Source organism: Oryctolagus cuniculus, chromosome 8 (genome assembly GCF_051225735.1).
Source record: "Oryctolagus cuniculus isolate XC-2025 breed Fujian yellow rabbit chromosome 8, ASM5122573v1, whole genome shotgun sequence".
Lineage (NCBI taxonomy): Eukaryota > Metazoa > Chordata > Mammalia > Lagomorpha > Leporidae > Oryctolagus > Oryctolagus cuniculus.
In genome coordinates this window covers 147,487,480-147,501,003 of record NC_142874.1, presented here as the reverse complement: position 1 = coordinate 147,501,003, position 13,524 = coordinate 147,487,480, and the positions used below count along the sequence as shown (strand labels likewise).

Below are 13,524 nucleotides of genomic sequence, written 5' to 3'. Positions count from 1 at the left end.
ATCCGCTCGGTGCTGCAGGAGGAGATCCAAGGCAGGCGGATCTTCCGATACTCCTGCGGAGAAAGGGGTTTGTGAAGACCCCTCCAGTGGGCAGCTGCCATGGTCACGAGCAGACGCACGGGGGGACGTCTGAGTGGGTACAGAAAGCTGGCTAGGAGGAACCTGCTGACCACGGGTGAAGACTCGTCCAGCGGGCAACCGCCATGGTCACGAGCAGATGCACGGGGGGACGTCTGAGTGGGCACAGAAAGCTGGCTAGGAGGAACCTGCTGACCACGGGTGAACCTTTCCTTGCAGCGTTCGACGAAGCCTTCGCAGAGTTCCAGCGGCTCAAGTAAGGGCCGCGTGCTCGGCTGTCATGGTGTAGACCTGCACGCCCATCTGTTACCGTGTAGACTGCACGTGGGGTGTTGCGGTGTAGACCTGTACATGAGGTGTTACCGTGTAGACCTGCACACTCATCTGTTACCGTGTAGACTGCACGTGGGGTGTCACGGTGTAGACCTGCACGCTCATCTGTTACCGTGTAGACTGCACGTGGGGTGTCATGGTGTAGACTGCACGCTCATCTGTTACCATGTAGACCTGCACGCTCATCTGTTACTGTGTACACTGCACGTGGGGTGTTACTGTGTAGACCGTACATGAGATGTCACAGTGTAGACCTGCACATGAGGTGTGGCTGTGTAGATGTGCACCCTAGGTTGTCACCGTGTAGACCTACACATGAGGTGTGGCTGTGTAGACATGTACCCCAGGTTGTCACAGTGTAGACCTGCACATGAGGTGTGACTGTGTAGATGTGTACCCAGGATGTCACCATGTAGACCTGCACATGAGGTGTGACTGTGTAGACATGTACCCCAGGCTGTCACCGTGTGGACCTGCACATTGGGTGTGACTGTGTAGACGTATACCCAGGTTGTCACCGTGTAGACCTGCACATGGGGTGTGACTGTGTAGACGTGTACCCAGGCTGTCACCGTGCAGACCTGCACATGGGGTGTGACTGTGTAGACATTACCCCAGGATGTCACCATGTAGACCTGCACATGAGGTGTGACTGTGTAGACGTGTACCCAGGCTGTCACGTGTAGACCTGCACTTTGGGTTCTTCTGTAGATTTTCACTTTCAGTTGCCGCTCTGTGGCTCTGCCCACTGTTACTGAGTCACTAGGGGGCCCAGGGGCCGTGGGGCTTGTTTGTTCAGGTGTAGGAAGGCCTGTGGATCCCCGGGTGAACTGAGTGCTGGAGTTGGTCCTGGGATACAAAGAGCCACTTAAGTACCTCAGTTGGTCGCAGGGCAGGTCCAGACCGGAAGTGTGTTTAAGGGTTAACTTCCTGAGTTGTAATAGCCTTGCATCGCTTTAGACGGTTAGATGACTAATGCGTGGTCGCGGCAAATTAGGAGCGACTAATTACAGTGTCACAGTAGCACACCACTCAGGGGCTGTTCGGAAGAATGACCTAGAATTCTGCAGCATGTGCCCGCGTTCGCGTGCCTGCCCCGGGAGCAGGGAGGGGCCTTGCCGGTCTCCCGGCCGTGGCTGTGGGGAGGGTGCAGAGAAGGAAGACGAAGCCGAGACTGACAGGTGGATGGGAAAGTCCGTGTGCCCTGGTGTGGGTGTGGCCTGTGGGTGCCGGGGCGGGGCCCTGGGGAGGCAGGGGCAGCGCCTCTCCCGTGGCGGGAACTGCGCCCTGCCCGGCCAGCGTCCCTGGCTGCGGGGCCTGTGTCAGTGGCGTTGGCCCCACGCTCTTCTCACCTCTGCTCTCTGCCCCTTCTCCCTCAGGGCTGCGGCGTTCGCGGAGAAGAGTGAGTACAGCGCCCACCGTCTCGCTGGCCGCGTTCCGCGGGGGGGGGTGGGGGTGGGGGTGGCAGGGCCCACAGCCTGCTACAGCACCCACTATCACGCTGGCTGCTTTCCGTGGGTGGGGCAGGGCCCACAGCCTGCGTGTCGAGCGGGAGCCATCTGAGCTCACGGCCCTCCCACGCCTCTGCTGCTCCCCAGCTCTGGCCCCTCCTCACCCGGCCCCGCCCCCTCCTGCCCTGCACCGGCCCTTGAGCTTCCGCCTGTGCCACCCAGGGCCTCTGCTTTCCCCAAGCCAGGGAGCACGCCATGTCCCGCCTCTGTCCCTGGCAGACCCTGACCCCGAGAGCCCAGCTCGCATCCCCCAGTCGCTCTAGGCTGCTTCATGCCCTGGGCCCCTGGCCTCTCCCACCACCGCAGGGGCCCCCTTCCCTTGGGCCCTCTCCTGGGTGCCCCGCGGGGACGTCCCTGTCACTGCTTCCTCGGCTCAGTGGCTTTGCTCTGTTGCAGATCGCGGCAAGGTGATTGGCGGTTTGCCCGACGTGGTGACCATCATGGAAGGCAAGGTGAGAGCTGGCAGTGGGGCAGCACCGGGGTGGGGCTGGACACGGCACACTCGCTTGTCCTAGGGCCGAGCAGAGGGCCTGCGGGAGGGGGGCCCGTCCCACGTCCGCTGCCCCTCTGCAGAACAGCTGAGCTCACCTCCTGCTGTGCACTCCCTGTGGCACGGGGCATGGCCCAGCTCCCCGCCCGCTCGCTCACTGGCATCAACACACTGCGCCTCTGCACCCCGGGCCACACGTCGACTCGGGCGCCTCCACAGGGCCTGTGGCAGGGATTCTGCTGGGCCCAGGCTCCCGCCTGGCTCTGGGGCCAAAGGGAGGAAGGACCAGGGAGAAGGAGGCCGCCCGCCCTGCGTGACGCTGTGGCCGCCTGCTGGCAGTGTCATCTGTCACGTTTGTAAAGTGTAAGACGGGTTCAGGCCAGCGGGAGCCTCCGTGTGCAGCTTGGGTTTGCGCCTGTCGTGGAGGTGCCGGTTCTGGTTCCTTCGCCGCACCCGGGACGGTAGCTCAGCCTCACGGGGACATAGATGCTTGGGCGAATGTTGCGAGGCCGAGACACGGAAATGTATGGAGCTTTCCCTCGGCGGCTGCGGAAGGCCCAGTGAGCCCCCGCAGAGGGCCAGTGTCACAGCGAACCGCCACCCAGAAGCCCGCACTGGTTCTGCTTTGTCACGGCCGAAAGCTGGTTTCAGCCAGACGTCCAGAGTGTGCTGACTGCGTCCTGCTAGCTGTGACACCGTGTCGCCCGAGGAACTGGCCGGGTGACCCCCTAAATCTGAATGTAAAGGAATTTTAGGGAGAGGCTGAGTGTGTGTATTGCGACTTGTAGAGCTTAACCGGCTTCCGATGCCTTTGAAACCGGAGTAAGACAGACAGCTCGGCGCTGGGTTTCCTTCTGAGCTCTCCCGTGGGCGCCTGTGGCTCGGGTGTGCCCGGCCCCATGCCCCTGGCCGCCTTCACGAGGGCGCCGCGGGCCACGGCAGAGCTCACACGCTGTTCCTCCTCCAGACCCTGAACCTGACCTGCACGGTGTTTGGGAACCCCGACCCCGAGGTGGTGTGGTTCAAGAACGACCAGGACATCGAGCTCAGCGAGCACTTCTCCGTGAAGGTGGAGCAGGCCAAGTACGTGAGCCTGACCATCAAGGGCGTGACCTCCGAGGACTCGGGCAAGTACAGCATCAATGTCAAGAACAAGTACGGCGGGGAGAAGATCGACGTCACCGTCAGCGTGTACAAGCACGGCGAGGCCATCCCCGAGGTGGCGCCGCCCCAGCAGGCCAAGCCCAAGCTCATCCCCGCGTCCGCCTCCGCCACGGCCCCGTAGGGCGTGGAGAGGCCCTGGTCCTGGTGCCGCGTGACAGCAGGCCACGGGCCACCGCCATGCTTCTAGGTTTTGCGTTTGATTTTCGTTTTACGCCCGTCTGTTTGCCCCAGGCTCTGTACTCATGGTTCCTGGCGGAATGCGGGGCCTGAGCTCAGCGCCCGGCTCATGGCCGCGTGGGGGCGACTCCGGGCCGTGCAGTGCGTGGCTGAGTGTGCCAAGCCGCCGTCCACCCCGGGCAGCTGCTAAGGCCCACAGTGGCCCTCGGAGCAGGCACTAGCCGGTCACACGTGTGTCTCCTGCTGTAGGCTAATAAAGCATCACAAGGCGCCGGGCTGTGGTGTCCCCAGCCCTCACTACGTCTGCCTCCTGTGTGCGTCGCTCTGCGCAGGGACAGCGCCTGCTGTGCCCGAGCTGGGTGGGCTCCCCGCACCTGCCCCAGGGACCCGCAGCATCACGGCCCTGCCACAGTGCATTTGGGTGAGGCCGGGGAAGGTCACCGGGGGTCACGTGGCGCACGTGGCAGCCTTGTACGGGAAGGGCGTGGGCGCGGCTCACTCGAAGCCATCGCAGCCGTAGCTGTGGGGGAAAAGTGATGCCTTGCCTAGGAGGGGGTCTCCTGGGAGGGTAGGACGTGTGCCACCCACCCCCTCGTCACAAAGAGGCTGATGTGGCTCCGGCATCGACATGCGTTTGGCTCTTACGTCTCACAGGTGCGTTGTGGCCCAGTGGAGAACGTTCTGTGTCTGCAGTCAGCCCGAGCCCAAGCGTGTGCTGTTTTCCGTTTCTCTAAGGTGCTGATTCAGATGCTGAGGTTTAGCCACGTCCCCGAGGGCCGGGACGCCGGGAGGGCGGGCTCGCAGAGCCGTGGTGTGAGTCTCATGGGCATTGTTCCGGCTCCCCCTCTTGTGTTGCACGGGGACCTCAGCTGGGTCAGCAGGAGTCCCCAGGGAAGGCGCCGTGTGTGGCGAAGCAGAATTCACTCATTTTCTAGGGCACACAGCTGTGCCCAGTGGGAAGGATTTAAGTGGCTGAGAATCTTAGAGCCATCCAGGATGTTCGTTCTTTTTAGGGCACTTTTAGTTCCAGAGTGAAACTAAGTCACAAGTACTGCCAGCAGGACCCTCCCCTACACATGCACAGCCCTCCCCCCAAAGAGGGGCGCTGCTATCATGGGAACCGACCTGGCACACCGTGTCCAAGGTTACGTGGGGCTCACTCCTGGCATCGGGCCTGGACGACACAGAGTGGCCTGCATCCCCCGTGCACAGCCCTGTAGAGCGGACCCATCCTCCCCTGCATACAGCATCGTCCCCATGTACAGCATCATCTCCGTGTACACCATCGTCCCCGTGTACAGCATCGTCCCCGTGTACAGCATCGTCCCCGTGTACAGCATCGTCCCCGTGTACAGTGTTGTCCCCGTGTACACCATCGTCCCCGTGTACAGCATCGTCCCCGTGTACAGCAGACCCATAGTCCCCGTGTACAGCATCGTCCCCGTGTACAGCATCGTCCCCGTGTACAGCATCGTCCCCGTGTGCAGCATCATCTCCGTGTACAGCATCGTCCCCGTGTACAGCATCATCCCCGTGTACAGCAGACCCATAGTCCCCGTGTACAGCATCGTCCCCGTGTGCAGCAGACCCATAGTCCCCGTGTACAGCATCATCTCCGTGTACACCATCGTCCCCGTGTACAGCATCGTCCCCGTGTACAGCATCATCCCCGTGTACAGCATCGTCCCCGTGTACAGCATCATCTCCGTGTACAGCATCGTCCCCGTGTGCAGCATCGCCCCCGTGTACAGCATCGTCCCCGTGTACAGCATCGTCCCCGTGTGCAGCATCATCCCCGTGTGCAGCATCGTCCCCGTGTGCAGCATCGTCCCCGTGTGCAGCATCGTCCCGTGTGCAGCATCATCCCTGTGTACAGCATCGTCCCCGTGTACAGCATCATCCCCGTGTACAGCAGACCCATAGTCCCCGTGTACAGCATCGTCCCCGTGTGCAGCAGACCCATAGTCCCCGTGTACAGCATCATCCCCGTGTGCAGCATCATCTCCGTGTACAGCATTGTCCCCGTGTGCAGCATCGTCCTGTGTACAGCATCGTCCCCATGTACAGCATCATCTCCGTGTACAGCATTGTCCCCTGTGTACAGCATTGTCCCCGTGTGCAGCATCGTCCCCGTGTACAGCATCATCCCCGTGTACAGCATCATCCCCGTGTACAGCGTTGTCCCCGTGTACAGCATTGTCCCCGTGTACAGCATCATCTCCGTGTACAGCATCGTCCCCGTGTACAGCATTGTCCCCTGTCGCTCCCCCTCTTCGTGGAGGAGCAACACAGGACCCTGCGCTGTTCTTTTGTCTGCTCGGCCCTTCCCGGGTTTGCTGCTGGTTCTTCCCGGGTTGGCTACCATCCCTTCCACCTCCGTGGAAGGGCGGTTCCCCCTGCCACTTTCCCCACTTCCGCGGGGGAGCGGCACACCGCCGGCCGGCTCTCTCGGGGGCTGCTCAGGTGTTCCTTCAGATAGATGTTCCTCTTAGATGTCCCCGGTGCATGTTGTCTCTCTCCTCCTTCATAGTCCTCTTCCACCAACCCCAACTCTGCTACCCACACGACGAGTACGCTGCTCTCCTCCAATCAGGAGCAGGTCCTACAGTTTATTGGTTGAACTGGAGGCACCTGTGTAGAAGCTGTTTACTTCTCTCCCAGCGCCATATTGTGGGAGAGCAGATGCATAGAATAAGTCCTAATTCCAGTAACTTAGTCTAGTCTGGGTTGCTCCCCACAGATCCCCCTTTCTTTTTATTTTTTGGCGTTGATACGCGCCTGTCTTTGGTGTCCCGCGGCACACACTCTGCTCTGCTTACTAGAGTTGCCCACAGGTGCTCACAAGCCCTACCAATCAGGCAAACTGAGTCTGGGTCCTCTCTTCGCCATGTTGTGAGGAGGTTTTTAGGCGCTGATGCGTGCCTGTGTTCGGTGCCCTGCAGCGCATGCTCTGCTCCGCTAGAACTGCCTGCAGGTGCTTACAAGCCCTATCAATCAGGCAAACCGAATCCAAGCCCTCTCACTGTTTTCTTGTGGGGAGACTTATTGGTGTTGATAACGTGCCTGTCTTCGGTGACCTGCAGCTGCCCACAGGTGCTTATCGTCTTACTAATAAGGCAGACCGAATCCAAGCTCTCTCATTGCCATGTTGTGGGGAGGCCTTATTTTTCTCTATTTCTCTATCTCTGGGCATTCCTATTTCTCCCATTTTACTTCTATCTTCCAGCATTCCTATTTCTCTCATTTTACTTCTAAAACTTCTGTTTCTCTTATCCCTGTGGCATCCCGGCGCCCGCCCCGAGGCTGCTTCCTGGCTCTGCGCTGCTTCCCGGCTCTGAGCCTCTTCAGCCCGCGCTTCTCTCATCTGCGCAGCTTCCCGGCGCCCGCCCTGCGGTGGGCTCCCGGCTCTGCGTGGCTCGGCTTCGCGCGCTCCGTGGTCTCCACGCCCTTCGCACCCGCACCACGGCCTTCACGCCAGCCCCGCGTTCCCTATCTATTCACGCCCTGTGCTCTCTCTGCACGCGGCGGCTTCCGCGAATCACACAGCCTAGCTCACGTTTCCGTCACCGGCATTCAGTCCAAGTTCCCCGGGCTAACCTGGCGAATTCAACCTAGCTCACGTCTGCGCCTTTCGGTTTGGCTTCCCGTCTTTTGCTCCCCGGGCTAATCTGACAGATTCCAACCTGGCGGCCCATGTCTCTGCCTCTGGTTCCAGATTTTCGCCTTTTGCTCCCCGGGCTGACTTGAAGAATCCCAAGATGGCTTACGTCTCCGCTTCAGCCTGCCCCCGCGGCTACATCCTCCCTAACATATTTTTCTCTACCCGGTATGTTTCCTAACTTTTCTTCCAACAATATTCCCCTCTCATTTCTCCTGGCTTCTCCCCACAGTCCGTATCCAAGTTTCTTCTAGCTTTCACTTTCACTTTCAATCTCCTAGCTTCCCCGCCATAGTCCACATCCGAGTCTAAGTTTCTTCTTGCTTTCCCTTTCAATCCTAACTTCTTTCCCACAGTCCGTATCCAAGTCTATGCCTAGGCTTTCGATAGCTTCTTCCGGCACCTTTTCCGTCCGGCTTTTCCCTAGGCTCTTTGCTAGTCTCTCTCTCCAGTATTTTCCCACTTCTTCCCGCTTCTTCCCTCCTGGGTTTTCCTATCCGAGTCACGGCACCATTATGTCGCTCCCCCTCTTCGTGGAGGAACGACACAGGACCCTGCATTGTTCTTTCATCTGCTCGGCCCTCCCCGGGTTTGCTGCTGGTTCTTCCCGGGTTGGCTACCAACCCTTCCACCTCCGTGGAAGGGCGGTTCCCCCTGCCACTTTCCCCACTTCCGCGGGGGAGGGGCACACTGCCGGCCGGCTCTCTCGGGGGCTGCACAGGTGTTCCTTCAGATAGATGTTCCCTGGTGCATGTTGTCTCTCTCCTCCTTTATAGTCCTCTTCCACCAATCCCAACTCTGCTACCCACACGCCGAGTACGCTGCTCTCCTCCAATCAGGAGCAGGTCCTACAGTTTATTGGTTGAACTGGAGGCAGCTGTGTAGAAGCTGTTTCCTCCTCTCCCAGCGCCATATTGTGGGAGAGCAGATGCAGAGAATAAGTCTTAATTCCAGTAACTTAGTCTAGTCCGAGTTGCTCCCCACATCCCCCATGTACAGCATCGTCCCCGTGTACAGCAGGCCGTCCCTGTGTACAGCAGTCCTGTCACCCACATGGGCCTCCCCTGTGGCCCTGGCAAGCGTGCTCTTCCCTGTTCTCCTTGGCTGGGCATTACAACATCTCTTTTCTGTGAATAGTATCAGACACACGGAGACACTGGGGTCAATGAACAGAGTGGCCACGTGCCCCTCGTGCCATCGCCCTGGTGGGCCACACCTAACATTCCTGGGCCACCTTTGTCAGCACAGGGCCAGTGTGGGTTTCCCGGGCCACCTTTGTCAGCACAGGGCCAGTGTGGGTTCAGACTGGGGCAGAGGGCCCCGTCACCCACTCTCCCTGGGGACGCTGCCCTCCCTGGCCTCAGGCAAGTGCTGACTCCCTGGAGTCCCATGGGGGCACCTCAGGGCCGGGAGGGGCAGGTGGTCATCACCCTCTGCTCTCCTGGGGGCCCTGCCCACCCCAGCTTCAGCTCCCCACCTGCCGTGTCCAGTTAAAAGCCGTGAGGACTGCGGAGAACTCAGACTCGGGTTTTATAAGACACGGTGTTGCTTCCCCCAAACCATCGAGCCGTTCACATCCCGCAGGCTGACCCAGCTTTCCAGCCCTTCCTGCTACAGCCTGAGCTTCTTCAGAACCGTGCCGTGGGCACACGGAACAAAGGCCCACATCCAGATGCTGCCAGTGACTGCGGCCGTAGCAGTCGGGGTCAGGTGTAACCCAGACACTGTCCCGAAGGGCCTGTGTGGGGAACTCAGGACGGCTGAGTGTGCTCCTTGCATCCCGGTGGGGGCCTCCCTGCCCACAGTCCCAAGGGGCTGAGGCCACAGCCAGGGATGGTCAGCGTCCCCCTTGCAGCTCAGGGGCAGTCAGGAGGACGTGTGTTTCGGCCTCGTCATGCCCGCATTCTCACCACTTTCATGTGGAGGCTAACACTCAACGCCATGGCCGTGTGTGCGGTGCCTCCCATGATGGCCTCTGGCATGATAGCCCGCCCCCGGCACAATGACCGCCCCTGGCATGATGGCCTGCCCCGGCACGTGACCTGGCCCTGGCACGGTGGCCCGTCCTGGCACGCCTCCTCCTTCCCATCAGGCCCTGCTCCGTCTTCACGTGTGTTCGCCCGTGTCCCTGGCCCTGGCCCAGTGGCTGTGCGGTGAGGTCGGCGGTGCTCAGCCCAGCACTCGCTCGGCGTCCGGCTCTGCCGGGATTTCCATGCCTGGGTCTCCTCTGCTTCCTCTCTATCTCCCGTCTCTCCCGCCTCCTGCCCCACTCTCAGCAGCTGCAGGTGTGCAGGGGCAAAGGGAGCCTCGCTATGCTTGTTAAAGATCTGTTTGTTTATTTTAGAGTTAAAGAGATGGAGGGGAAAGAGAGAGGGAGGGAGGGAGAGAGAGAGAATCTTCCACTCACTGGTTCACTCCCCAAATAGCTGCAATGACCAGGGCTGGGCCAGGCCAAAGCCAGGAGCCAGGAGCTCCATCCGGGTCTCCCGCATGGGTGCAGGGGCCCAGACACGTGGACCATCTTCCACTGCCTTCCCAGGTGCACTAGCAGGGAGCCGGATCGGAAGTGGAGAAGCCGGGACTTGAACCGGTGCCCATGTGGGATGCAGGTGTTGCAGGCTGTGCCCAGCGCCGGCCCTGTGAGGGAGGCTTTGTTGGAATTTGGCGTTTTCTTTTCTCTTGGTGGTTTGAGGTTTATGGCTGTCTCCGTCCCCTAGTAACACTGAGGGCCTGATCCCATTTGCACCCCTTGCCGGGTTCTGAGGAGCTCACAACTGAGGCACAGCCCCCGTCACCTCGCACCCCTGGGAGGGGCCTCTTCTGTTGGCTCAACACCGAGAGCGTGTGTCTGGGATTCTGTGATGGCGCCCTGTGGGGTGGGCGTGTGGTGTTCAGCAAGTCAGTCGTCTGTCAGGATGTCTGTCGGCTCCACAGCGTCTGCAGCCACCTCTTGCCAGGGATGAATCCGTGGGAATGTTCAGAGTGGAACCGTGCTCCCCAGGGATGAACAGGTGCTCCATGAAACCAGGGCTGTCACGGCCGGCGGCCCCAGAGCCGAGCGAGCGCTGAGGACTGGGGCTCAGACCCCGTCTCTGGCAAACACAGTGTTCACGCGTTCAGCTCACCTGAATAATACAAGGATTTTTGGGTCTTCTAAAAGTGAGAAGTTAAGACTTCCCAAGTCCTATTTTTAAGAAATGATTTTAAAGCCAGTTCATTCATTCTCAACACACCATGTCAGGCCTGGCCAAAAAAGGAGTTGAGTGAGGTTAGAAAGTGAGTCGGGGCCGGCGCTGTGGCACAGCGGGTAAGGCTGCTGCCTGTGGCACTGGAATCCCCTATGGGCGCCGGTTCCAGTCCCGGCTGCTCCACCTCCAATCCAGCTCTCTGCTGTGGCCTGGGAAAGCAGTGGAAGATGACCCAAGTCCTTGGGCCCCTGCACCCACGTGGGAGACCCGGAGGAAGCTCCTGGCTTCGGATCGGTGCAGCTCTGGCTGTTGCGGCCACCTGGGGAGTGAGCCCGCGGATGGAGGACCTCTCTCTCTCTACCTCTCCCTCTCTGTCTGTAACCCTGCCTTTCAAATAAATAAATCTTTTAAAAAGTATCCTCTAATGATAAAAAAAACCTTTAGGAAATGGAGTATAGAAGGAATGTACCTCAATACAATCAAGGCACAGCACCAGCCAGCGTCATCTTGAATGGGTAAAAGCTGGAAGCATTTCCAGTAAGGTCCAGAACCAGACAAGATGCCCTATTTCACCACTGCTGTTCTATGTAGTTCTGGAAGTCATTAGAAAGAAAACAGAGATACAAAGTGGAAGTTGTTATCCCTGTTTGCTGAGACAGGATCATGATGTATACATAGGGTATATAGTCTACCAAGAGACTACTGGAGCTCATAAAAGAGTTTGGTAAAGTTGCAGGATATAAAATCAATATACAATAATCTATAGCCTTCATATACACAAGCAATGCCGTGGCTGAGAAAGAACTTTAGATTAGTACCATTCCCAATAGCTGCAAAAATTTATATGCCCTGGATTAATTTAAGCAAGGATGTGAAAGATCTCTACAATGAGAATTAGGAAACATTTAAGAAAGAAAGAGAAGAAGACATAAAAAAAGAAGGATCTTCCATGTTTGTGGACTGGAAGAATTAATCCTATCAAACTCTCCATACTGCTGAAAGCAATTTAGAGTCAATGCGATCCTAATCAAAATACCAAGTCATTCTTCTCAGATGCAGAAAAAACGATGCTAAAATTCATATGAAAATGCAGGAGACCCCGAATATCTAAAGTAATCCTAACAAAAACAAAGCTGGAGGCATCACAATGCCAGATCTGAAGACATGCTACAGGGCAGTTCTAATCAAAACAGCCTGGTACTGGCACAGAAATAGACGCATAGACCCATGGAACAGAATAGAATCCCCGGAAATCAGTCCAAGCATCTACCACCAACCAATCTCTGACAGATGAGCTAAAACCAATCCCTGTAGAAAGGAGTCTCTTCAACAAATGGTTCTGGGAAGTTGGATCTACAGATGCAGAAGTATGAAACAGGACCCTTACCTCACACCTTATACAAATGTCAACTCCAAATGGATCAAGGATCTAAATCTATGACCAATACCATCAAATTACTAGAGGAAAACACAGGGAAACTCTGCAAGACATTGGCGTAGGCAAAGGCTTCTTGGGAAAGACCCCAGGAGCACAGGCAAACAAAGCCAAAACTGCCAAATGGGATTACATCAAGCTAGCAAGCTTCTGTACTGCAAAGGAAACACTTCAAAAGTGAGAGGCAACTGACAGAATGGAGCAAATGCTGGCAAACTATGCAGCTGATAAAGCACTAGTATCCCGCATCTACAGAGGTCAAGAAACTCAACCACAGCAAAACAGATAGTCCAGTTAGGAAGCAGGCTGAGGACCTGAACAGGCGTTTTTCAAAGGATGACACACACATGGCCACCAAACACATGGAAACATGCTCAGGGTCACCAGCTGCCAGAGAAATGCAAATGAAACCACAGTGAAGTTTCCCCCTCCCTGGTCAAAATGCCTCTCACCCAAAAATTAAAAAAGTAAATGCTGGCTGGAATGTAGGACAAAGGTTCCCTAATCCACTGTTGTTGGGGACGTTAACCAGTGCAGACCCCGTGGAAGACAGTGTGGAAATCTACTGTATGACCCAGCCCTCCCACTCCTGGGAATTTACCCAGACAAAATGAGTCAGCCTACGAAGCAGTTATCTGTACCCCACGTCTATATCAGCTTGGTTCACAGCAGCTGATATGGAGTCAACCCAGCTGTCCATCAACTGCTGACTGGGTAGAGAAGATGTGGTGTATGTACACTGTGCAATACTACTCAGCCATAAAGAATGAAATCCTGTCTTCCACAACAACATGGTGCCACTGAAACCATTATATTCAGTGAAATAGGTCAGCCTCCCCAAACAAATATTGTATGTTTTCCCTGATTTGTCGCAGTTAATACAGAATACAAGAAATCTATATGAACGAAACATCTCATGACTTGATTGTTGCTCTTAGCCTTACACTCCTGTGGGACTGTGGTCTCTCACTCTTTGCTCGTTGGATAGTATGGCTCGTGGTGAATTGAGCCTGTGGCTCTGAGGGGTTGACGTTATGTCTTTGCAAAAATTAAGGGGAAAAAGAGAGTTTGGCTGTAAAGGGACAGCTACTACTGAATTCTGGGTATGTGGCTCGTTAACCCCGTGCCTTCCTTTATAAAATGGGACAATCGCACCTCGCTTACGAGAGTACACCCACGTCCCAACACTTATGGTCTGATACTGGTACACTGTGTACTTACCTTCCTGCCAGTCTGGTGCTGAGGCCCCGGGAGGGCAGGGGTCACACCTGTGTGGGCCGCGGGGTCATCCCTGGCTCACAGAACACAACCAGGAACCCCACACGCACCTACCCAGGGAGGCCCCCAGGCAGCGGCCGTGAGGGGCTTAGCAAAATCACCTAGCACATGTATTTAAGTAACGTTAGCTTTACTGTCATCGCCATCAACATCACCATCTTTGCAGCATGTTTTCGTTGGTTGGCTACTGGCTCTGATGAGCAATCCTACTA

The 13,524-nt window shown here is 57.1% G+C and overlaps 1 protein-coding gene across 2 annotated transcripts in view; it reads left to right on the top strand.

Moving 5' to 3' along the window:
• The window catches only part of MYOM2 (myomesin 2), an 80,179-nt gene extending 76,126 nt beyond the window's left edge, over positions 1 to 4,053 (top strand). For both annotated transcript variants that reach the window (XM_070047243.2, XM_070047244.2), the window contains 4 exons: positions 298 to 334; positions 1,791 to 1,813; positions 2,319 to 2,374; positions 3,380 to 4,053. In XM_070047243.2, coding sequence (XP_069903344.2) covers positions 298 to 334; positions 1,791 to 1,813; positions 2,319 to 2,374; positions 3,380 to 3,697 — 434 coding nt within the window. In that variant the 3' untranslated portion in view covers positions 3,698 to 4,053. The remainder of the gene's footprint in view (positions 1 to 297; positions 335 to 1,790; positions 1,814 to 2,318; positions 2,375 to 3,379) is intronic.
• The last annotated feature ends 9,471 nt before the right edge of the window (positions 4,054 to 13,524 follow it).